The 25,184-nt window shown below is 56.6% G+C and overlaps 1 protein-coding gene across 4 annotated transcripts in view; it reads right to left on the reverse strand.

Moving 5' to 3' along the window:
- Window positions 1-897: 897 nt before the first annotated feature.
- Window positions 898-25,184, reverse strand: part of CNTFR (ciliary neurotrophic factor receptor) — a gene marked incomplete at its 3' end in the record, with an annotated part of 215,984 nt that continues 191,697 nt past the window's right edge. For 2 of the 4 annotated variants that reach the window (XM_084278237.1, XM_084278235.1), the window contains 6 exons: window positions 24,223-24,340; window positions 23,225-23,391; window positions 15,962-16,125; window positions 4,754-4,934; window positions 2,835-2,979; window positions 898-2,282 (listed from right to left, as the gene is read on the reverse strand). In XM_084278237.1, coding sequence (XP_084134363.1) covers window position 2,282; window positions 2,835-2,979; window positions 4,754-4,934; window positions 15,962-16,125; window positions 23,225-23,391; window positions 24,223-24,340 — 776 coding nt within the window. Of the gene's footprint in view, window positions 2,283-2,833; window positions 2,980-4,753; window positions 4,935-15,961; window positions 16,126-23,224; window positions 23,392-24,222; window positions 24,341-25,184 lie in introns of those variants that run through there. The other 2 variants (XM_084278238.1, XM_084278236.1) reach the window with 1 other exon arrangement.

Raw genomic sequence — 25,184 nt, forward strand, 5'->3', positions numbered from 1 at the left:
GAGCTAGAGACTAGCCTGGTGCTGCCCCCAGGCTTTGCAGAGCCAGGGCTGTGGCTTCTTTCCATCCATCCATCCATCCATCCATCCATCCATCCATCCATCCATCCATCCATCCATCCATCCATCCATCCATCCATCCATCCATCCATCCATCTCGCAACTGGAGAGATGCTGGTGGAGCACCAGGCAGGCAATTTCCTTTTAAAAAATAAGGGGATTTTTTTCCCTCCTGACATGAACTGCAGCTTGACCACATCTCTGCTTGCCTCACAAGCAAGGCACACAGGGAGAGGCCAGGCCCCAACACAGCATGCTCCGGTGCGCCCGCTGCCCCCATGCCGGATCCACGTGTGCCCTGCCCTGATGGAAGTTTAATTCAGAGCATCTGGGCCAGTGGCATTTTCCTAACGTGAAATTATTAATCAGACAAGGAAAGTGCATTAATTGGGATTATGTGTCACCTTCATCCCCCAGGCTGCAGCAGAGCCCAAGCAGGTCTCCGTCCTCCTGCTTGCGGAGAGGTGCCAGAGTGTGGGCAGTGCTTGGGGATGGACACCCAGAACCCCTGAGGGCGTGTCAGTGGGGACACCTGGCCACTCCCCATCACAGCAGGGTGTTCATGGGGTGGTGACAACCACCCCCTTTATATCACCAGGGTTTCTAGTGTGGGGCATCCCCCTCAAAGGCCTTTTCCCTCACATCCTTTTCAGGATGTCCCCAAGGCCAATTCGCGTGTGTGTGTGTCGGGTCCCCCCCTCCCCGAGAGACGATATTATCAGCTTGATCCCCAGGGCAGGCTCCAGGGTGTCTGTGTCCCCCCTCACTGCCACCCCCACACCTTCCCTGTCCCCATGTCCCCACCCATGGGAGTGAGTGGGTAGCCAAGAGCCCGGCCGCGTCAGCAAGAGCACAAATAACACCCAGAGCTGCCAGTCGTCATGAAATGATCATTTAATGAAGACCGTCTTTCCTGGTGCGTGTGTGCGTTGTCTCGGTGTGAGCTTTTGTTTTTTGTTTTTTTTTTTTTATCCCCTCTAGTATTATTTTTTTTATTCTTTTTTTTTTTTATATATATACATCTATAAAAAATTCAAATACAGCATGTCAACAGTGGGAATACTAGGACGTACGGTATTAAATACTGCGCTGGGGTTCAGGCAAGGGCAAGAGGAGGTGTCTTTACAAAACAGGGTTTGGGGGAAGGGATGGGGAGGGGAGCAGAGCAGGCACAGGGGGCAGCCGGGGCGGGGGGCAGCGGGGACAGCAGGGGGGGGGACAGGTCTGCAGGGCTCCAGCTCTAAAGGCAACAGCAGAGCTATTCTGCTTTTGTTGGAGAATGAGAGAAACGTCGACGGGGGCGGTTCCCTGTATCCAACGTGGTGAGAAGTTTGGTGGTGATGTGGGCGTGGGGTTGGGCGCGGCGAAGACTCCTGCACGTTGCTGCAGCGGGGGGAACCGGAGGGGCAGCTCTCCCAGTTGCTTGGCAAGGGGCAGGGGGGGTTTTACTGGGGCTTCGTTTTAATTTTTTAAATTTTTTTCTTTTTTTTTTTTTCTCCCCATTAAAACCCTGCCAGCTCCCTGCTTCCCACCACACTTGCAAAAAAGCCACCAGTTCTTCCCTCCATCATCCCCTTGAAGGCGGTCGAGATCTGCCCTCCCCCTCCCCCCTGAACCGTGCACCCCTCCAGCTTCGCCACGCCACGCAGTCAAGAGCTTGGGGGATCGAGTCCAGTCCTTGGGGTACCCCCCTTTCTGCCATAGGTGTGGGGGGGTAGACAGCTGGGAGCATCATTCCCCTCACCACCACCCCCATTTTCATATCCCCTTTTCTCGGTGCGCCGTCACGCTCCCTGCCACCCGCGTGGGCGGAGGGGCGGCGGGCACGTCTTTGGCATGGGGGGGTTAGCTGTATGAGCAGGGTCCTCGGCTGCGGCACAGTGCCCGGGCTCGCTTCGCCTTGCTGGGGAAAGGGGGACAAGGGATGGCAGCAGGGTGGGGTTGGGGTGGGGTTGGGGGGCAGGGGGGGGAACAAGTGCGTCTCCTCGCTCCGGTCTGGGAGAGGATTTTGTGGCTCCCCGGGGGACGGCGGCGGCTCTGTCCCCCTGCGAAGCGATGGCGAGAAGCGTGATGCGTCCTCAACGTGTGCAAAATCGAAGAGATAAGAGACTCAACCTGGGGAGGGGGGGGGGGTTGTGAGAGGGCTGGGTGGGGGGTGGTGGTGGCGGCGGTGGGTGGTGGAAGGGCGTCTGCGCTGGGCTGCGACGGACGGACAGATGGGGGATCTGCAGGCAAGGAGGAGAGAGGTCACCAGTGCTGCTCTGGACTCAGCCCTGGCCAGCCACCAAGGGGACACGGAGACCAGACTGTGGCCTTTTTCCACATGGAGATTTGCCCCTTCCCAAGATCCAGATGCCCAAACCCATCACCTCCCCCTCCTCCCACGGGCTGAGCCCTGCTCAAAGACGTTTTTGAGATGCATCTTTGAATTTTCTCATCTCGGACAACCCTGCTCCCGTCACTCCGATTTCCATGCAGTTTCTTTGCCTTTTAAAAATTCAGCGGTGGGGGAAGAGGGAGGTCTGCTAACGACAAGGCATCAAGGGCTGACCCCTTTACATGCTTTGGGGAGAATGTTGGAAAAGCCACTTCTGAGATCCCCAACAGAGAACAGAACATGGAAAAGCAGCCAGGTTCGGTACCCAAATGGTTGTTCTCAATGCCCTTTACCCACAGCCTGGTTGGAGCATCCCCATCCCAACCACGCTGGAGCCCCTAAGGTCCCCAAATCCCTGCTCCCTCCCAGCATGCACCCCCGTGGTTTGGAAGATACTCACTAAATAAAGAGGACACCATAGGCAGCCAAGACCAGTCCAGCTGTCCAACACACTGCCACGGCCCCGCTGCCCACCACAGCCCCCTTGTCGCAGATCTTGGTGGTGGGGGGAGGCATGAAAGAAGAGGTGCTAGCACTCGTTGTCTCTGCAGGGAGGAGAGTGGATGGTGAGGGGAACCTGTCCTGGGACAGACCCTGCAGGGGCAGCCCCCCTCCTCTGCTGGTGGGGACACAGCAGGGTCCCACCCCCGAATTTCCTAGGGCTGAGGTCCGGGGATAGGATGATGAGCCAGCAGCGAGACATTCCCTGCTCTAACACTGGACCTGTGGCTCAGAGATGTTTCAGCCACCTGGCAGAGCTGGACATCCCTCCCACTGAGAGGACTGCTCTGTGCATGAGATCTGTGGGAATTTTGGCTAAAAGGTCATGATGACACGGGCACAAGTGCTCAGCAGAGAGCATCCCCCACCCAGGGAATGCCCTGGACCTGGCTGCAGCTGCTGGGCTGGCGTGCAGGGATTGTCCTCCTCTGTAGAGGGCCAGATGGGGTGGCTGTTACTGTGAAGGGCTGCAGGATTCCAGGGCACAGATGGGGCAGAGTGTTCTGGAATGCTCCAGAGTGCTTCTGCCAGACAATCTGGGGGGAGGTGGGGTGGGATGTGTGCACCCTGGGTGCCACAGGGTATGTCCCTCAGCATCTTTCAGACCCCACCCAGGTGTCACGGTAAATTTCGGTGCTGGACACGAGGTGTCCTGCATCAGCCCAGCTTGGCTGCAGCTGGCTGCATGCACAGGGATGCCTGTGTGAGGGACACGTGTGTGAGGGGCACGTGTGTGAGAAACATCTGAGTGAGGAACACGTGTGTGCCTACACAGGGAGCAGGCAGGTGCCTTTTGTGGTGTAGTTTTCATTTAGCATGATGCAGGCAGGGTACAGCAGCAAACCCCAAGCCCATCACCAGCACAGCGTGCCTGTACTCCTCACGGGGCTTTACCTCCCTGGGGTGAGTGGCTGCAAATCCCTGATGCTGCCTGAAACTCTGGAGGGGCTTTACTGGACACTCCTTCTGCAAGGGGGGTGTGTGTGTGTCGGAGGCACCCACCAGCACCACGGCTTTCACCCATCTCTCTGCAGGCAGCATCGCCATCCTTCCCTGGCACAGGTGTACCTACACACTCAGTCGTGCTGGAGTCTGGAGAGTGGGGGTGCTGAGCACCCCCAGCCACACATACACACACATCTGGCCAGCTCCCATGCACAGCCCCTGTCTGCCTGTCTGTCTGAAAGCCCTTCCCCCCAACGTGCCACCGCTGGTGCCAGTCAGGGGAACTGGCTCGGGGTCTGCTCCAGCCCTTCTGGGAAGCAGAGGGCTGGTGACGCCCATTTGGACACGGTCCCAGCCCTTTCCTAGAAGCAGAGGCTGGTTAACTTCGTGGCTTTTGCTTTGGATCCTCATCGCTCTGAGCCACTGCACGGGGTCGGAGGTGTGGAGGGGGGCATGTCTGGAGAGCGAGGGCTGGAGGGGGCAGTGCTTCAGGGAATAATAATAGCAGCAGCAGTAGTAATAGTAATAATAATAATAACTAATAATAAACAACCAACGAGCTTTGTTGTCACACCCCAGGCACCCTGGTGAGGAGGATGCTGAGTAAGGTGAGCTGAGTCAGCATCTCTGAGGCCACCCTCGCACCCCCTCAGCAGGGCAGTGAGTGGGGGCAAAGTACAGGGTGAAGGGCTGCACCCCCTTGAGTGCTGGGGGCATGTCCTTGGCTGTGGACCAAACCTGCACAGAGCCGGGCAGAGGGCACCCTCAGCCAGGAGTCCTGTGTTCCCCCCTGCTCTGGGCACAGCCCGTTTGTTTGGGGGGAGTGGGGTGGCTCTCAGTTTGTACTGGGGGGGGGGGGGGGGTGACTCTCACCTGTGACCTGGGCCTCGGTGGTGAGATGCTTGGGCTCCTCTGTCCAGGGGGTGGCATGAACTGCCACGCTCCAGTCGCTCCACGTGCCGATGTCGTTGTCTTTGGCTGCCACTTGGATGATGTACTCCTTGCCAGCGTAGGCATCCGTGATGGTGTGTGATGTCCCGTCCGACAGCTCCACCTGGGGCAGCAGCAGGGAGAGGAGGGCAGTCAGAGGGAACCCCTGGCACCCGGAGGTGTCAGACGATCAGCATGCTCAACTCGGATAGAGGATGACGAGTGCGGTGCTTTGTGAAGTGCTACAGGGTTTCGGGCAGAGCCATGAGCCCAGGACAGGGATGCAGGGGGAGAAAGAAGGCTCCCGCTGCAGCTAAGACAAAGGCCTGGTGAGACCGTGCCCAGCTCCCAAAATCGCGGTGTCGGAGCGGAGCAGCTTCCTCTAGAGGTCCCCAGAAACTCGCAGATGGGCGGGCTCTGCTCGGGCGCGCTGAGGCTGCGGGGAGCTGGAGATGCTGGGTGCAGGTGCGCACTCCTGCCAGTGCTGGCAGGAGGCTGCCCCCACCAGCGTGCCTCTGGCCACCCGGCTCCTGCACCCGCTGGCATCCCACCGGCTCAGCTTGCAGCCCCCTGGCCGGGCCCTTGGACAAGGATCAAGCTGTGTCCAACTGTCTTTCCTAGAAAAATTCCCTCTGTCCTGTTGTCACTGCTGCTGGGGCCAAAGAAGCTCCTGCCATCCACCCAGGGATGTGGGTGCTGGTGTGATGGTTTAACACCAGAGGGTGTCCACATCTTCTGGGGATCTCTGACCTAGCTGGAGCTTGGCTCAAGGACATGGGAATGTGGATGCTCAGCACAAATGCACCCCCACTGCATGGTCACCAGTGAGCAAACAGGCCTGGGTAACAAAGGAGAAGGGCTCAGACCCAAAGTGACCTTCTAGGGATGGAGCCAAACCTGACCTTGGGGTCCTGAGGGCATGGAGGGGACCAGGCTAGGAGCATCCTGCAGGGACTGTGGCAGACTGCCCTCCACTCAGACTCTGAGTCTGAGAACAAACAGACTGTCAGCTGCGTTCCCCCCATGTACTGCCTGTGCATGCCATGGAGAGGGGGTAGGGGGAACCCTTGTCCTTCTCCTGTTTCCTGGCTGACACAAACAACCTTCTCTCCAGACACATCAACAATGAAGCTGCTGGGGCATGAGGGATGGTGCAGGTCTGGTGCAGCCCGTCTGTGAGCACCGGTGCCCAACCAGGGGCTGATGCTTGAGCAGGAAAAGCAGCACTTCATGGGTGGAGGAAACTTCATGGCACAACCTGTATGGGGCCCTCCACATCTCCTCAGACACCTAGGAGGGGTCAGGCACAGGATCCCACTGCCTGGGGAGCACCAGCAGGTGAGCTGTATTAAGAACTCAGCTCAGTGACAGGAGCAAGGTGAAGCAGAGAACTTCTGCCTGGTCCTTGAACATCCTCCCAAAGCCCCACAAAAGAAAGGCGGTACTGCCAGGGTGCCTGGGTGTAGCTGGGCATCAGTGGAATGAGGTTGCCCTGGCACTGCAGCTTTACACAGTGGGATGGTGTACATCCCAAGGACGTGTGTGGCAGCCTGCCTGGGGGCTGGTGTGGTTAACCTCTGCAGCCCCCTGCTCACAGGGGGAGCTGAAAAGCAGGAACCTGTCCTGAGGAAGACGCAGCCCTTTCCCAGTTCCCCCCAGTACAGCACATGCTACATCCTGGCACAGATTTAATTCCTCCTGCATGCAGACTGCAGCCCCCCACCCGGCTTTTACAGAGTCTCTGGGGGATCCCTACCAGGGCGGGGGACACTTCTGCTTTATTACTCTGAGCAAGCGCCTTTCCTTCCCTCCTTTTCATCCTTTGCATCCAGCCTGCTGCCCAGCACACCCAGCTGCTCGCACCGCCTGGCCCAAGCCCGCAGGAGCCCCACATCTGGAGCACATCTGGAAGCAGGCCCGTCCAGTCCCACGCCAGCCAGCGGGGAGCAAAGGGGCTTCTGCCGCCTGCGAGGTGCGAGGCTGCTGCCAAACCTCAGCAGGGGATCGGTGTGGAGAAAGGCACGTGCCTTTACCCCTGCTGCAGAATTTGGGGCTGGGTGGGGCTGGCACGCATGGAACCAGCTTGGTGCAAGGAGGGGAAGCCAGAGGTTTCACTGCAGGACCTGTGCTGAGATGAGATGTGCCCAAGTGCAAGTGGATTAGGGTGGTCCTGTTTGGCACCTCACATGTCCCCATGGTTGGGGGCAGGGGGGTGGCTGCTGCCACCCTATGGCTGGGTGTAGCCCATCCTTCAGGAGAAGGGTTTTGGCCCATTTCACTTACAGGGCACAGGTGAAACCTGGAATCCTGTGAGATGGGGCAGAAGGGAGGATGGGGCAAAGAAGATGAAGGGAATGCTGGTCCCTCCTGCAGGACACGGCTGTGCATCCTTCAGCATGTGGGGGGGTCTTGGCTGAGACCCATCCCACCAACCCCACCGAGCTCCAGCCCTCATGGGGAGCTGCCAGCCCCAGCAAGCCTGTTTCTCTTGGGCTGGTCTGTGCTGGGCAGGGAGTGCTTTGGGAGCAGGCAACGTGCATGGGGCTTGGAAGGATGCTGGGGTTACCTGTGTGGTGTGTGGGTCTCCCTAAGCCTTTCAGCACGCTCTGAGCTCCCCTGGCTGCTCCCTGAGCTCTGCAGCAAGCTGCCTGGGCAGAACCCGAGGGCAGACCATCCCTGCTGAGGTCCCCCTGGCCTGGCCACGCTGCTGCTCCATCATTTCCTCCAGCCTGAAGAGCCCTCCCAGCTGAGTGCTTCCCTGTGGGAGCAATTCCTGCCTCTCCCCAGCCACAGACAGCCTGCAGCCAAGTGTTTGCAGACAGGTCCTTGCAGGCATGGTGGGGTGAGGCCTGTGACATCCTCCACCAGGACACAGGCTGCAGGACCTGGGTGGGTGTGGGAGGATGCTGCCCAAAGTTCCTCTTTAGACAGCAGATTAGAAGGAAGAGCGCAGGCCATGGCATCCATCTCTCCCTACACGTATGACATGTCTAAGCAGTGCTGGGCAGCTGGGGGACACATCCAACACTTGCCATGGTGGGTGAGAGGGTCCCTGGGCGGGTGCCTGTGGTGCAGCACAGAACCACAGCAGCAGATGGGAAAACACCCAGGGACTGGGTCCAACTGGGGGCAGACAGAGAGAGCCTGGGGGACTGACACTGGGGAGGTCGAGGGTGGATGGATGGACACACAGCATCAAAGGCAGCGGGAGAAATTCCTTAATCCACGTCCCCACCACACAGAGACAAAAGTGGGAGGAAGGCTCATGCATGGTAATTTTTTTTTGGCTGGGGGGGGGTCTGTGTGTCGCTGCCTGCCTTTGTGCACCTGCCAAAAGTCACTCTGGCTGGCTGTGAAGCGCAGCCCAGATTAATGAGGGATCAGTAGCCAGTGCAATGCAGAGCTATTAGCATTGCAAAAAAAGGAAAAAAAAAAAGAAAAAAGAAAAAGAGAAAAAAAAAAGGAGAAAAGAAAGAAAAAAGAGGGAGATTGTAATGAAAAAAAAAGCCCTTGAACCCAAGTAATTCAGGCAACAGCTTGCTGAGGACAGTGTGGGCTGGGATCGCATTCCCATTCGCTGCTTTGGCCACATACCCCCATCAGCCTGCTTGGAAAGATAACGGGTGCTGCTGGGGGACAGCCAGTGCCTACCCACAGCCCTCAGCACCAGGATAAGCCCAGGGGCTGCTGTCACCTTGATGGGATGGGGACAGACACCCAGGATGGGCCAGGGTGAGGATTTCCCGGTGTGTGGCTGCCCCCTGTCTATGCTGGTCCCCCATGTACACATGGCAGAGGCCTGGGGACATCAGCACGAGCCGTCCATACTGTATACCCTAACTGGGGACATCCATGTGTCACCTCACCCCAGTCCCTGCTTGCCTTGCAGTGCTCAGCACAACAGGAACTGAGCCATTCCCCCTCACAGGCTCCCCCCAAGCTCCCCCCTGCCAGCAGCCCACCTTGCCAGGGTGCCCTGGCAGTAAGAAAGGTCACTGCACCCTGTTCCCACCTGGGCTCTGCTCCTGGTCCAGCCAACCAGGCAGCACGTACTTGTGAGCAGGGTGATGATGCACAGGCAGGTCTGAAGCCCAAGTGGCCTTCGGAAGGGGGTAGGGAAAAAGAAAACCCCAACCGTTGCTGCCCCAGCAGCTGGGATGGGGAATGGTGTGTGTTGGAAGGAGGCAGAGGGGGAGAAGGGGTGGGGGGGATCAGATGCCTCCTTCTCTGCATCCCACATGAAAATGTGTTTGCTGGCTCCCCTGCAGTGGCAGCAGCTCTGCTTTCCATTCCTTGACACCTCCTGCTCCCCAGCGCAGGTCCCAGTGCGGGAGGGGGGATGCTCTGTGGTTGGGGAGTTGGCAATGCAGGAGTGGGGGCTGGCACCCCTCAGTCCCATGGCAGGGCTGCACCCCCTCTGTGCACGCTGGGACAGGAGTTGTATCGAACCTGGATGAGCTGGATAAAAGGAGCACCCCAGCTATCGCAGTGTTCCACCCACAATGAGCAGGGGAACGTGGAAGAAACACCCCCCCTCTCCCAAAAGAGCACAGCTCAGGTCTGCCAAGCATCTCAAGTCTTCACAGCTACCCCCACCTCTGGCATCTCCACAGGTTATCCTGGATAACAGGGGAAATGGGAACCAGGAGAGGGACAGGGTGTCCCAGTCAGCTCGGTTTTACATCCTCCTTTCCCTGCAACAAGTGGCTGGATCCTGCTGCCTGGCTGCAATGAGTTTTGCAGGGACTCATGCTACATGAGTAGCTGCTGTCTCAGGTGCCTTCAGCCCCTGTGACCCCAGGGGGGTCCTGACAGGCTTCCACCTGCTCTGGGGAACAGGCTAAACCAAATGCAGGAGTAACCCCTCCCAAGCACTGCGCAGTGCTGCCGGGAAGTGCAGGGATGTCACTGCAAACAGCCGCTGCAGCCCGCAGAAAGATGTCACCAGGCAGAAGAGGAATGTTTGGCTTTTCCCCCTCTCTTCCCTTTCAAAGCCACGTCTGGAGAGCAAATAGGTCTGACATTCATTATGAAGAAACGAGCCCCCAGATACCTCCTCCTTCCGCAGCGCCACAGGAATCAGTTGGGCCAACCCCAGACAAAGCTTTCTGCCCAGACACTGGAATAACTAGAAGGCTGGGAAAAGGGAATGATCCCCCCCTACCCCCTGTTATTCTCTGCCAGGTGGGTAGTGGAGGAGCCCAGCAGGGTCTGAACTGTGGTCCCTGCAGTCACCTCCCTGAGCAGGCCGCAGTGCCACACAGCTCAGCCCTGCTAACGGGTCTGGGAGGACGAGTTATCTCTGGGCTCCTCTGCAGCCCAGGCTCTGTCACACCAGATGTGACTTAGTGGCTCCCTTCAGGCTTCAAACAAAGAGCATCTTTGGAAGCGGAGCTGCAACCTTGTTAAGAACGGGACTGTTTCTCTGGGCACACTGTCCCCTCCTGCCAAGTGACAACTGGCAGAGCCTGCTTTTGCTTGTGGCTGCAGGGATTGGGGATGCTCAGGGCACTCAGCCCCAGCTCTGACCCTGCCTGGCACTGGCGCCTGCTCCTGGCAGATGCATGTACCGTGCTGGTGAAGCGGGCTGGGTGTGAAAGCCAAAGGGTGCAGCTTGTGTGTGGGCACCACAGGTCATGGGCACCTGCCTGGCACAGCCTGCACGTGGGCAGGGAAAGCCCAGCTTCCTGGCATCACTGTGCCTGCAGGCAGCTGCACCAGTAAGCACAAGCACAGGGGTGAAGGCATGAGTGCTCTGCTGCCTCCAGAGCCTTCATCCTGCTGGGTGCTCAGTACCTTTAGGTCACTAGCAGTTCCCAAGGCGGGGGACGTTGAAAGCACTCAGACAATCCCAGCCAAGGATCCTGAGCCTGGCTCCATCCCTGGAGCTGGGGGAGGATGGAGAAGGTGATTTCTGAGCATTTCCGACATCCATCCTACTGTGAGACACCCTCTGCCTGTCCCACGCCAAGCTACAAGCAATACTGTTACAGCCTCAGCATTCTGCTCCCACCTATTAACTCCTTTTCCCCTTCCTCCCCTCTCCTCTTTATTTTTGAATCACTGACTTTGCCGCTGGGAGGGGAAGGGAGTGAAGTGCCGCAGTAAAAGCCACCGGGCGTGAAGCTGTAACCCAGCTCGCTCAGGGTGACCTCCGTGCCAAGGTGGCCGGGTGAAGCCGGGGGGGGGGGGGGGAAAGGCAGAGCGGCAGAGGCACGAGGGAGGTGCAGACGGGCACGAAGGAGCACACCCGCCCCAAAGTGACATTGCCATCTGCGGCAGGCAGTGGCACTAATTGCCTTCCCCGGCTCCATCCCTCCCCCTCGCCCGCTGCAGGCAGGATACGCATTAGCACACACTTCCAGGTTATTCTGGGCTGCCCCAAGGCAAAGGCTTCCAGAGGTAGCCCAAGAAATTCACCTATTTGACCGAAAAAATGTTGCCTTTGCCTTGGGAGCCGAGCCTGAGCCCACCTTGGCAGCCACCCCTGACACATGAGCGATGGTGGCTGGCCCAGAGGACTACGCCTTCCTCACACAAACAAACAAACCCAACTACTACATATTTGGCAGTACCCAGAGATTGCTCATTCCTGTCCCCAAATCCCCATCATCTGCCTGGATCAGAGGTGCTCAGCAGCAGAAGAGCTGGCACAGATGCCTGCACTGGGGGCTCTGTGGCCCCATCTCCTAAAATCCTGGGATGGTGGGAGCGCCTCTGCCTCCTTTTTTCAGAGGAGGACCGTTCTAGCTTTTGCAAACGCTCACGGATGTGCCTCCAATACTTCCAAAACAGAAGAGGAAGGAGAGAAAACCCGACCACATTATTAGCTTTAAATATCTCATGACCTTTTACTGCAAATCTCCAGATCTGAGGCGCAGCCTGCCTCATGGTTCGTTAACATTTCATGTTGTCAGCGCGGCCAATGGGTTCAATTAGACTTCACGACGGCATCTGCAAATTGCTGGCAACCCACCGGAGGAAATCCTCCCTCAGCCTGGCTGCCAGCTCCGATGCTGCTTCAGAAATACCTTCTGAGCCTCGCCACATTCCCAGGACGTGCGCTGAGCTGGGCAGTGCTCAGCTCGTGCCAACTTCCCCCCCTTCAACCCCCCCCTAAAAACTGGGAAAAGGGGAGATCCTGCTCCTCCAGCAAACGCTACAGGGTGGGAGCAAATTGGGAGCAAGACCTGCCCTGGGCTCCCCAAAGATGCTCGGCACGGTGCCTGGCCACCCGCCGGCATCTCGGGGTGAGCGTGCAGACTGGCTCGTGGGGAGATCGCATGTGCGAGCGTGGCGATCGCTGCTGCTGCGAGTTAACCCAAGGAGCCTGTAAAACCAGAAACAGGCTATTAGCAATCCATTAGGAAAGGGTATCCAGTTCCAGCCTAGGTAAGCCATTAGAGGAACATCTGAGAGCATTAGGAGAGCTCGCTTGGGGCCAGGATGGGGCTATAAAACAGAAGAGGAAACCACGCTAATCTGGCTTGAATTACAAACTTAAAAGCAGGAGAAAAATAAAGGATACCCTAAACATTTAATGTTTTATATTTAGGAGACAGAAGGGGAGATTCTGCCAAAAGGAGAGAATAAAAAACCTGTTTAGGCTACAAATATCCCATCTCTCTTCTGGCAGCAGCAAAACCACCGGCCCCTCTTCCAGAAAGGGAGGAGCATGACTTTAAAGTTGCCTGAGTAGAGCTCAGGGCTGGTGGCGTGGAGGGGAGTCAGTGGCCACCTGATGTGACAGGATGTGATGATGTGGTGACATGCCTGCATCCCGAGCAGCCAGGAAGTGCCTGTGCCCAGTTTTGAGGGAGCTGCTGTAAGATGGCAGGATGGTTGCAAGGAGCACCCAGCCCACACCCCGCCGGATGCCCATGAGGAAACTCATCATCATCACCGTCTCTCCACGATAATAATTCCCAGAGCACATCAGCGTAATTCCCACAGCAAACTGCAACATGGGAGCTGCCAAGTGGCCTGAGTGGAAAGGCCACGCCGGGGCTCAAACCCACCTTTGCAAAGCACTGGGAAGGGGACAAGGGTGTCTCCCCCCCTTCACCCCAGCTCAGGGTCAGCCCCAGATATTGACTAATAGTGGGGGGGACACTGGGGCCAAGCATTGCCTGTCTCCCTCCCAGATTGGAAAGGCACGTATGGATAGCTTGCGCAGCGGTGGTCTCGATAAGATCCACCGCTCCCGCCACGGATGGCTTCATCTTCTGGTGCCAAGCCCTGGCATTATTAAAATCCTGAAAGGAAGAGCCTGGGAGAAAGCAGACGCTGATTGAATCAGGCCCTACGGTATTCGACAGCTCGACATCCATCTGATCCTATTAGTGCTCGTGCGGTCCTGCCTGCCGAGGTGCTGTGCATAAATCAGGCGCTGCAAAGATAGCAGGAGGCGGAGGAGGGGGGAAAGGGGACTGGTGCTTCTGCCCAGAAATGCCACATGTAAGTGGGGCCTGTGTGGGTATCTGTGGCTCTGGGCAGTCTGCAGTGCTCCCTTCTGGGTTTGCTCCCACGGGGATGTTGGGCTTCCCCTGGGGCTGCCGTGGGAGTCCCAGGAGATGCTTGAAACCCACAGGCTGTGTATGGGTGGCTGCCCAGCTCCTCCTGGATGCTGGCAGAGATGCTTGTGTCCCTGACGGGCTCCCAAGCTGCCTCGCTGCCAGCAAGCAGGTTGGTGCCACGGTTTTCCCATGCTGGCATCCAGTGGGGATAGCAAGAACCATGATGGGGCTGGAGGGCATGGGGGGTGGGCAGTTTGTGGCAGAAGACCTTCACCTTGACAATAATTAAGACACTCCCATGCAAATGTGGCATGTATGACCCCTGCATCCTTCAGGGCACTTGTCCCTTTGAAAAGAGACTCAACATCACCGTCACAGGATGAGCTGAGCCAGGTTTGGCCCTACAGGGTCACTCCTCCGGGCTAGATCTAGGGGAACAGGACACCCCCAGGATGCTAACTAGCAAAGGGAAAGGAAAGCAGAGCTCAGCATGGCTTGGGTATGATCCCAGCATGCTGGCATCATCAGGGTTCATTTTTGGGTGCAAACCTCTGCATTTGCAGGGTGCCTTTCTGGGCGAAGCAGGCTGAGCATGCCACGGGGGTCTCCGGCTGCAGCAGTGCTGCCATCCCCTGGTGTTTGGGAGCTGATTGAATTAGGCTTCACGAGTAATTCATCTGATGAATAGTGGCAGTTTTCCTCAAATCATCCACCATCAGGTTTTTCATTACCCAGCTGGAGGGGCAGGCAGTTAGGAAACAAGCCTGGCACTTGGCTCGCTGAGCGCTCGCACTTGCTCACCGAGCACATTACTCCCCAAACACACTTCTCCATTGGGCAGTGATGGGAGACACGTCTCTTGCAAGTGAATGTTGATTAAAAGCTGTATCCCAGGGTTGCTGTGCTCTCCCAGGACACTGGGAGATGAGACCTTACCAGCCATCCTTGCATCCAACATGAGGGCTGGTACCTCGCACCCTCCCCACAGCTCAGGGTATCTTTAAATGGGAGAAATCAAGTTTTGCTCCTCTGGAGTGCTGCTTTTTCAGACAGGGTGGCCTTGCCACTGGTGTCCCCAGCTCCTCACTGTATTTCCTACCATCACTGCCTGCCTGGGAGCACAGATGGAGAGGCCACACCACCCTCTGGGAGGTCCCACACACAGGGGGGCTGGCATGGCTCGATTCCACAAGTATGATACACAATACTCAGTGATGAAGGGACTGGCCACCCTGAGGATGCCAAGGTAGGAGGAGGCTCCCTGGGTCTCCCACTATTTTTAGGTGCAATCCCCTGCATTTGCAAGGTGCCCAGCTGGATCGGGCTGGTGGGGTGAAAACATCAGCTTTTCTCATACCAGCTTCACATCTGGAAAACAGCGATGTTGCCTGTGGTATTTTCCATCAATTCTTCCCCCTTTTTTCACAGCTTCTACAATCTGAGCATTTCTTCCCACCAGTTAAAGCAAAAATACCCAAAGCAGACCAAGACCCAACCTCCACCTCCGCTCTCTCACTCCTCAGGATGCTCCATGGCTGCTCTTCCAATCCTGGGAGGGGAGCGAGGGGTAAAGAAAGGAAAGCAGGAAAACCCTCTCCCAACCCTTCTCTGATTTTCCAAGCCCTCAACAAACATTTCCCCCTGAAACATGACCCATGGCACTGCCTTGTCAAAAAATACCCCAATGCAGACAGGGAAAGTCGAGGACACACCAACACCTTGCAGATGAGCAAAGCATCCCCTCCCTCAGCCTCTCCTCTTCCCAGGAAGAGCTGGCTGGCAGAAAGCTCCTCCTGGCTCCACGGCATAGGTGAGCTCCCCATGGACCAGATGCCACCTCCTGCTTGGGTAATTTTTTTTTTTGGACAAAATGCTTTATCAAGCAAAGGACCTAATGAGCTTTTCACTGGCCCAGCCCAGCGCAGAGGGGATGCTGGAGGAGCTGTGCCAGCATAGCAGCACCTCTCCTTGAGCAGCAGATTGCTTTCTTTCACAAACCGAGCATGCAAGCAGCACACAGAAAAAAGAGAGAGGGGGGGGAAAAAAAAAAGGCAAAAAAGCGCAAAAAAAGGCAAAAAAAAAAAAAAGCCCATTCGTTATCTTCCTGCAGCTAACAAATGAAATCTGTCCTCCGCACTGCCAAGGATTTCACTATTTTTTTTTTAAAGAAACAAGAAATAAAAGTAAGAAATACGATAACATCGTGGCAACCGCTCTGTGACTGCGCTCTGAGTTACGGTGAGCTGTATTTTATCTTCAGTTCAAAATCTAAATGTGGCAGAGGCGCATTTAAATGTGGTGACATTTATACTTTAAATGCCTTTTACATCTCGTTGGCAGGTTTTATATAGAACATATGTATGGGAAGTAGATAGGGGTCGTGGATGAAAACGCGGAGCGGGGAGAGGCTGCAGAGCCGTTTGTAGGTAGGATGTGAGTTAGAAGAGAGGCAGAGAGGAAATAAAAAGGGAGAAGAGACAGAGAAGGAGAGGAAAAGGGTCTGGGATGCCTGGGCAGTATATATATTTTGGTTTTGGGGTTTTTTTTGGTCCCCGACCATTTGTTCCCAGTGCCACTTGTTCCCAGCCACCAGCTGCTCCCTCCCTCCCATCCCGGCCTGCTCAGCATCGCTTACGTGTTGCCACTGGTCCAGGATGAGGGGCCGATACCGCAAGAAGAACTTGAGCGGGAAAGACTCAGGGTCGGGCCAGGACGATGGGTTTTGCCACGACACTTCCAGCCGCCGGGGGTTGTTTGGCACGGGCTTGGCCACCACGCTCTCCGGAGGGTCTGGTTTTACTGAAAGAAAAGAGAGTGGCTGGTAAGGCTTTGCATGTGCCACCCTTCCTGACACACAGCTGGCTGAGCTTCATGCTGCCTGCTTTCCAAGGAGTGCAGCCAACGTGCACAATGTCCATTTCCCAAACAGATTAGAAGCAAATCACCTTTTCCTGTCCAGACCAGCGCTACGGCTGCCTTGGCTCAAAATAACCACTGTCAAGGGAGTGCTGGAGCTGGAGACACATGGAAACAACCTGCGCCGGGCAGAGATCACCCCTCCTCCGCGGGGCCGCCTGGGTCAGGGAGAGCAGCCCACCAAGCCCGAATGCTGCTCCTTCCTTCCACCTCCCGATTCATGGGAGCCTGACACATATTCAGACCCACTCACCTCCCAGTAACATGATTTGGCCCTTGGGTTTAAGGCTGGGATTTTGGGGGTTCAAAGTGTTGGTACATCTCCTTTACCAAGGGCCAAGGGTTGCTGTTGTCACCTTCCACCCTAGGCCGCGCTCTCTCTCTCTCTCTTGGCCCTGCACTGCTTGTGGGATACAGGGATATTTTCTTGCTACCTGACAAGTATTTGAAGTGAGTATTAATTGTCTATGCTATGTGCTGTGAAGCTGCAGCTACTTTTAGAGAGCTGGGAGCTAATCGTCGGCAGGCTGTGACAAACAGCTCTGCCCGCTGCAGAGCTAGACTTGCTCCTCCCCAAGGGTTTGCCTGAGTCCCAAAAGCTCAAACTCAAATCACAAAGCTACAAGAAAAGGTACACCCAGACTTCTCCTTTTTACATGGCCAGGAAGGAGCTGGGCATGGGAAGGTGGACTGGCAGCTGTGCCTGGGGTGGAAGAGGGCTCTCTGTGCACTCTATGTCCCAGGTGGGCTCTTAACCCCCTCTGAAGTCCACATGTGGGCCTGAAATCTGCCTCTGACCACCTGGAGCAGCAGCCTTTTGAAGCTGCCAGTGTCAGACTCCACGCTCAAGCATGGAACAGGGATGTTGGGGCTGTGGGGAGTCCATCCCTGACAGAGCTCCTGCCCTGTGGTCAGAGGTCTTCTCCTCCTGCTGCGGCTGGGAGGGGATGTCCACACAGGGACTTCCCGTACCCTGGGAGAGGAAGGAGGTGGTGGTGGCAAGCGAGCTGCTCCCTTGCTAGCCTGCAGCCCGCGGCCTGCAGCCCTGCCCTGTGCATTGAGGGCATCTCTCTCTCTGCTTGAGGCTGTATGGGACTGAGCACTGGTGTGGGGCTGATCTGCTGCAAGTGGGGCCATGTGTGCACCATTTCGTTGCCGTCTCTGCTCCAGGATGATGATGGCTTTGCAGCCCTCAGGAAGACCCCCTCCCTGCAGCACTTGCTCCTCTCTGGAGAAATCAGCCTGTGATGCCTTCAAACCCACTTTCTCAGCTGCAGGTGAAGTAGAGGGGGAGCTGCTGAAATGAAGCCACAGCCCCATCACTGTTGTGGGACCCAGAACTGGCCTTGTCCCCCCTGAGATGTAGCTCATCACCATCTGCCTCTCCCCAGCCCTCCTGCCCAGCACCCTGGCACAGGTGCTGGGGTAATCTTCCTTCATCGTCTTCTTCACCACCACCCTGACAGTCTCCCTGCTTCTCTCTGCTGCAGTGAGCACAAGGAGGTCTGGGCAGCTTCCTCCATGCTCACTGCACTCTCAAAGAATGCTCCCAGGGGCTTGGGGAGCATCAGGTGAGCAAGCAGCCATGGACCTGACCACAGGTGCCTGGTGCCACCTCCCAGCTCCCACTGACCCCTCTCTTCAACAGCACAGGACACAATTTTCCATTTCCAGCTTTATCCTTGGCAGGAGGGGCAACATGCTGAGCCGTGCTGTGCTGAGCTACTCCAGATGGTTGTGCAATCCCTTTGCTCACTTTGAATCCCTGGGCTCAGGCTGGACACCAGCTTCCACTGACAGGGACTTGGAGTCCAAACGCATATGGAAAAGTATAAATCCATTGCTGGCTTGGCGGGCTCCCCTTGCAAAACAGAAGCCTGCCTGGCTGAACAAATGCGGGCGACTCTGAACTGTGGCTCAGCAGTGGTGAAGAGGGAAGGAAAGTGCTGGGCTGGGGATGGACATGAAGGGATACTACTCCCTGGGGGTAGTGCAGGGGTGCTGGCCTGGTTATGTGGTGGGCCAACCTGGAGCCATGACAGAGGGGTGCTTAAATGCAGTCGTGCAGCAATGAGAAGTGCCATGGTGGTGGGCTGGAGGAAAGCAAAAATTAAAACAAAAATAGTGATGCTGAGGTAGGAGTTGCCTGCTTGTTTTGGTGGGATGCATCCCCCAGCCCTGCTCATGCAGGCTGGAGGCTGTCCCCAGTGCACATGGGAGGCCTGTCCTGGCTCTGAAAAGCACAGCAGAGCCCAGCCATCGGAGAGGCTGGGTTCCCAGCTGCAGAGAGCCTTCAAATGATGCTGCGGGTTAATGGGTAAACCAGCAGTCCCTGCCACCCCCCTCCATGTGTCCCCCCTTCCAAGGGACACCTGCTAGAAAGCACACACATGCCAGAAAGCACAGCAGTGCCAGCCATTCCAGGGGCACAAATCCAAAGCTGTTCCTGCCATGTCCCTTCAAGGTGGTGGGGATGCAAGAGCCAGGAGAGGGGACTGTACCTCCAGCAGCCAGTCCAGTGAGGACAGACCCATGTCTCCTAGGACAGAACTCATTGCACTTTGCTCATGGGAAACACCAAGGCTGGTCCCACAGAGGCCATTTGAGGGGTGAGGGGCTATATCCAGCTTCCCAATTTCTGTTTGACCTTGAGGAGTCCTTTATCCTTTGCAGTCTCCCGGGTCCCTGCTCCACGCACAGGGATGAGCGCTCCTCCTTCTCCAGCCTTTGTCTGCCTCCATTTAGCCCACGCATGGCAAGACAGGGGCTGTCTGGCTGTACATCAGCCAGCATAATAGATCCCTGCCCTCAGCGCGGGCCTGCAGGCAGTAACACAATAAAAGCAATAATAGTAATAATAATAATGGACGGCGGGCATTAGGCTGAGTACTGGTTAAGCGGCTACAACACCAGATGTAATATTATCCTGCAGAGCAGAGGGAGCATCATGAGACATTCCTGGGAAGGGGACTTGGCTGGGAGGCGATTCACAGCTCTTCCTAGTTGGTTTTTGGCTGCCATGTCCAGGCTCGTCGCAGGAGAAGAGCCGTAGAGAGTGGCTTTTCCTAAAGGCTCTGCACTGCTCACACTTAGCATCGAGTCTTTAGCTGTCCATGGCCCCTGGCTGTTGTTAGACACGTCTCAGAATGAAGTCCAGCAGTTCAGAAAGGCAGCTGAGACCCTGGAGCACGGAGGGGCCTGTCGCCCAACCCATCCCTCCCAACGAGCGCTAAAATGGATCCCTTGCGGCCGTTAAATATCCCCTGGCATTTTCCATGAGCAGAGGGATATTAAACTCCATGTCTTAGCCAAATGTCAGTCTGGGTAATTTAATTCTGCCTCCCTAAGTAGTATGAATTGAACTGACCTTCTGCCTAGGCAACTGTATACCCGTGTTCAGAGACTGAATTCTGCACAGACACGGGCGCGTTTGTCCTCGTGCAGCCCCTCTGAGATGCTCTGTGTCCTAAATGCCCCAGAGACAGAGCTGAGGTGATCCAATGACCTTCCCAAGGTCACACAAGGGATGGATGGCAGACCTGGGGGGAGTGCACCCATGCCTGCAAGGCCCTGTCCAAGCCCCCTTCCTCCTTTTCATGCTGTGCATAGCTTCTCCTGCTAATTTGCCCCAGGCTTAACACAAGAAAAAAGACACTGAGGTGGGATGCCGGAGTTGCTGTGTGGTGATGATGTCCCCGCTCTCCTGGGGCAGGCACACACCAGCTACCTGGTTCTTGGGGTGAAAGACAAGTGAGGGAGGTGAGGTTGTGTCCTGGAAGGCCACAGATGTTGTCATCCCGTCCTAGCCATCGCAAGGGAGGTGGCAGCTCCTAACACACCACTTCACTCCTCCCTGCACCTTCCTCTGCCTCCTGGCTCCTCTCCCCACCATCTCCTTCAGCCCCTTCCCCACCTCCCCTTGCCTTGGGCTGGAGCCCTGACGTCTGCAGGGCTTTGCAGAACCTTGCCCTCCCCACGCTCACCTTTATTAATATCAGTGCATTTGCAGGAGATGTAATTATGAAAACAATTTCCAGGAGCAAGATGAGGAGGAAGGCAGCCTGGATCTCCTACCGACGAGAGACGGGGGCCAGAGGGCTGGAAAAGCTTTTTGAGCCATCATTGAAAATGACAATGCAGAGTGACCCCTGGCAGCTGGCTGCTAATAACCAGCATGGCACGACTGCGAGCCAGGCATGGGCTCCGGACAGCAAAAGAAAGTACCAGTCATTTTCCACTCAATTAAAGCCCATCTTCCGAGTGGCTGAGGAAGGGATTTTCCTCTGGGGGCTCCACAGAGGGAGGAAGGAGGCAGGAAGCAAAAACTTTTTGTGTTTGCCCAGGCCGGGTGTGTGGTCCAGCCCAGCAGTGGGTCTGCTTCTGGCTCGGATGGTGCCGGGAGGGATCGCTGCCAGCCCGGCACCGCTCTGGTGTTGGCTCCAGGCTGCTCATCCTAGCAGGGCATGAGATCAGGGCTTCACGCCTGGGGTTTAACCCCTGTGCAGAAGGTTTGATGGCTTTCTCCAGGCTAAGAGGACAGGGTCTGGCATCTCCAGCCCTGGGGTTTTAGGAGAAGCAGTCACCGGTTGACTCCATTTCCCCACTTTAGCCAGATGCGTGTACATGTCGCCATGCTTCCATGCAGCTTTTCCCAAACAAGCCAATGATGTCCTGTGACATCGTTTTGTCCACCCCTCCACCTGGCAGCACAACTTCCAAGAGGAGATCTCAGCCTGGCTGATGTTGATAGAGATCCCTACGGAACCTACTGTGTCCAGACCCACACTGCCAGCACCCACCGTGCTGGGACACGACCGTGGCTTTGCAGCCACAGAGAAGAGGGTCAGAAGATGCAGTGAAATGCAGAAGCCTCTGGAAGGAGAGCAGGCAACCCAGGGCAAAGCCAGGTGGCAAAACATACTAATGCAGTGCACTTGTTTCAATTGGAAACACTGGGATGGCACAAGGAGGGACTCTGTTCGGGGAAGGCGGCTGCTGACTGGCCGAGTTCATCCTGCAGTGACTCTGCTAAGCCTGCTGACTGCCTGCTTGGACACCCAGTTATCACCGTGCCTATGCTTCTTACACACAGCAGCCATACCAAATCCTGAGGAGCAGAATTCCATAGCTGTGCAGAACGTGGAGGTTTCAAGGCCACTGGATACTGAATTGTTTATGGGAGTGGGCTGGCTCCGGGGTGCAGGACACAGCCCTTCCTATGGGCACTGGCCCATCACCCCTTCCCCAAGTGCTGACCCGATGGGTGTTAGAGCATCTGCCAGGTGGTGATGGGGGGGTCTCACCTCCCACCACAGCTGTGGGGCCATGTCATGGTACCCTGCAGCCTTCCAAGCTCTCTTGGAGAGGCAGCGATGTTACACCGGCGTTAACAGCCGGCCCCGGCCATCGCTGGGCTCTCTCACTGCTCCTCCGACCCCAGCTGAGTTCAAACCGCTGGGCTGGATCCGGCTTACACTGGTGCTGGGATGCCCGGGGCTTGCAGCTGGGTGTGCTTCCCAGGGGGGTTGCCCTTGTGTGCTGGAGAGAGGATCAGATGTTTGGGAAGCCAGGCAGGGCATGGGTGGGATGCAGATGTTACGGGACGATGCCCTGAACTCCTGCAGGAGGGAATGCAAGGAACTTGGAAAATGCAGCTTAATTGCTGCTCTGGGTCCTGCAGGCTGGAGGTTACCTTCGTTTCTAAGGAGTGTATCTTCCACAAACACAATGATTTCCATTTAAAGGCACCCGGGTGACCAGAACTCCACCGCTTCCCTGCTAAGCTCCTTGCCTTGTTACCAGTGCCCGCAGAGCACCAGCCAACACACGCTTCAGAGACGGACCACTGCTGCAGGGACACATGGCAGGACGGTGCCCGTGCCAAAAAAAGTACTCCCTGCTCTGTTCCAAGCTGGCACCTTTGATGTTTCGCAGGATTTGGGGCAAAAAGGGGAAAATCCAGCATAGCAGGGGCCACACTTCCAGCTGCTCAGGACTGGGATACGCAGCGCGTTGAAGGCGAAGACTGACTGCTGGCTGCACTTCAAGGATTCATTTATTTGTTTTTCTGGTCCAGTAATTGCCACATGTAACCAGCAAATTGTTTTTCGACGCGTTCCTGAGCTCTGTTCTCTCCCATTTTCCCTGTTCTTTGACGACAGGCGGTCTTGTCCCAGCTGTGGATGGTGGCAAGAGCCCCGTGCCCAGCTCCCTCCTTCCTCCTGCCTGGCACAGAAGCGCTTGGCTCTTCACGGTCAGAAGAGCATCTGCCTGGTGGGTATGGCCATGGTCAGGCAGCATCCCCCTGGCACAGCCAGCAGCACGGGCAGCCCGGCATGTCCCACATGGCACAGCATCTGCTGCCTGAAGTGGTGCAAGGGGGGAAATTAGTTTTTCAGGAGCAGTGCTGGAGGATGATGACTTTGGAAGAGCTTTACCCTGCCTAGGGATGGTGGGAAGAAGATGGGACATTTTAATCTCCCCAGTCCTAATTCCATTACTCAGCTTCCAGCACAAATACTGAACTTCTCTTCTAGCGGCACTCACAGGGACAAGAAGGGCAATGCTGTGTGGACCACAGGAGTTTTGCAGCCCTCTGCCCTGACGTACAGCAGCTGCTTCCCCAGCCCCAAGCAGGGAGGAGCTCAACTACCACAGGACCAATCTGGACCACTGAGGACCTGCCAGGGCACCAGGCCACTGATGGGACCAGCACGGGGGCTGCCTGTGGGCAACCTGCCTGGCTGCCCCAGGATGCTCAGGTGTCAGCATCGGTTACAGCGGGGCCATGAGCTTCAGAGAAGCATGGGGAGGCTGCCAGTGTGGCTCAGACCCTAGGACCATCTCATGCCTGGATAGGCAGAGGCTGGACCTGGAGAGCCCGCCCCTTCCCTGGCCCGTTGCTCTGTTGGGTGATGCTGCATGCAGAGCAAGACACCCCCAACACCTCCTCAGAGAGGCCGGTTGCTGCCGCGGACGTTACCTATGGTGAACTCGTCAAAGGTGAGAGTGGTGGAGTTTTTGCCCAGAGCATTCGTGACTGTCAGAGTCACCTTGTACTTCAACGTGGAGAAGAGCTGGAGGTATCTGATGTGGCACCTGTTTTTGGGAAAGGTGTCCTTCTCACAGACCATCTCTCTCGTGCCATGTCTGGAAAGCAGAGGGGAGAAGAGCTGTTACCTACAGAGCAGTGCTTGGTGTGGGGATGCATCCATGCTGCTGGAGAGAGGAGGCAGGAGCAGTGGTGTCCCCACCCTGCCAACAGCTCTCATGCACCAACCCCTGCTGCCACCAAAGGGGTGCTTTCCCCTTGACGGGGCATTTGCAGTCTCATGCACGTGATGTTTTATCCTGTGCCTGCACAGAGGCTGCAGGGATCCTCCTCATGCTAGCCCCAAGGAAAGGGTGAGACCCTGCTGGGTTTGGGGTTCACTACATCCCTCCTCTGAGAGAAATGGGGTCTTCTTCCTCCTGGTGACACAAGCCACAGAAGATAATGCACAGCACCAGCCTGTGTAAGGGCTGTGCCGGGACCCAGGCATGGGGAGGGGGACAATGCCATGGCATGGCCAGCTCTAGATGAGGGACACTGCTGCTGCCCATCCGCGGCCAGTGTATGGCAGGAGGGAGCATGGCTGTGCCACTGTGCCCAAAAACAGTGGGTACAACCTCCACTGTGGACAAACAATGAAGAGAGGATGGACTTGGGGGGCAGGGAAAGGGGACCTGAATGCTGGGAACAACTCCTGGTCCCCTCTGGGGAAACTGGAACTTTCCTGGGATAAAGCCCCCATGCCAAGCATCCAGTTGGGGTGTCTGTGGAGCATCCTTCCCCAGGCCCATTGATTTGGAACATCTATCCCATATGCTCATCTCAGGTCAGACCCACTGCCCCAAGACTTCATGGCAGTACCTGGGACCTGCTCCAGGCTGCAGAGACGAACACTCAGCCAACCACACCCTCCCTTCCCAGGCACTTACATGACGGAGATGTTGAAGGAGTTGGGGATGTAGGTGGGAGTGGGCAGGTGCCAGCTGCAGTAGAAACCTTTTGGGTAGTTGTTGGACCGGCACATCAGCACTGGCTCCTTTGGGGGGGCTGCCAGGGAAAGAGAAAGAGCAGTGACCCACTGAGGTGAGGTTGTCACCAGGTCCTGAACAAGGGGACTGCTGCCAGTGCAGGAGGAGACACGGTTTACAAGGAGGTCTGTGTTTATCAGCTGCCCGGGCATCTGGGGGCCTCTGTCCCATGCCTGCTGCTGAGGTCACCCACGAGATCTTGCCCTGGACTGAGCTCTGCACAGCAGATCACCTTCTCCTCTGGCAGCTCACCATCTCTAATGAGGGATGGAACGGCAGAGGAGGTTGGCAGGTACGGGTGAAATTGTCTGCAAGGCCACAACAGAGACGTTGCTATGGGGAGGAGGTGCTGCACTCTTGACCCCATTAAGCTACAGCGCTCATGGCTTTCTCTGCCACATCCCTGGGGAGAGATAAACTTGTTGATGGATGATCCTCCAAAAGACCAGAGGTCCTCAAAGGGAGGTAGAAGGACTGCTTATGGCAGGACGAGGAGGAACAACCTGAAACAGCAGAGAGAATTCAGCTCTGCAGGAGGACTGGCAGGGTTAATGCTTTCAGCAGCCAGGCAGAGCATCCCATCCCATCCCATCCCATCCCATCCCATCCCATCCCATCCCATCCCATCCCATCCCATCCCATCCCAGGGCTCTGCCTTCCAAAGGACATGGAGGCAACTGGAGACAGGACGAGAGCACGGAGTGGGGAGCAGCCTTCACATGGCCTTATCAGCTGGTCCTAGACATGGGAGCCAGAAGAGGATTTTTAACCCAACCAAGTGTTCACTCCTCACTGGGCTTTCCCAGACACACGTGTGCCCAGTGCTCTGGGCAGGAGCACAGCCAGAGCTGCAGGAAGACTCC

The sequence above is a fragment of the Gallinula chloropus genome, assembly GCF_964237585.1.
Source record: "Gallinula chloropus genome assembly, chromosome: Z".
Taxonomy (NCBI): domain Eukaryota; kingdom Metazoa; phylum Chordata; class Aves; order Gruiformes; family Rallidae; genus Gallinula; species Gallinula chloropus.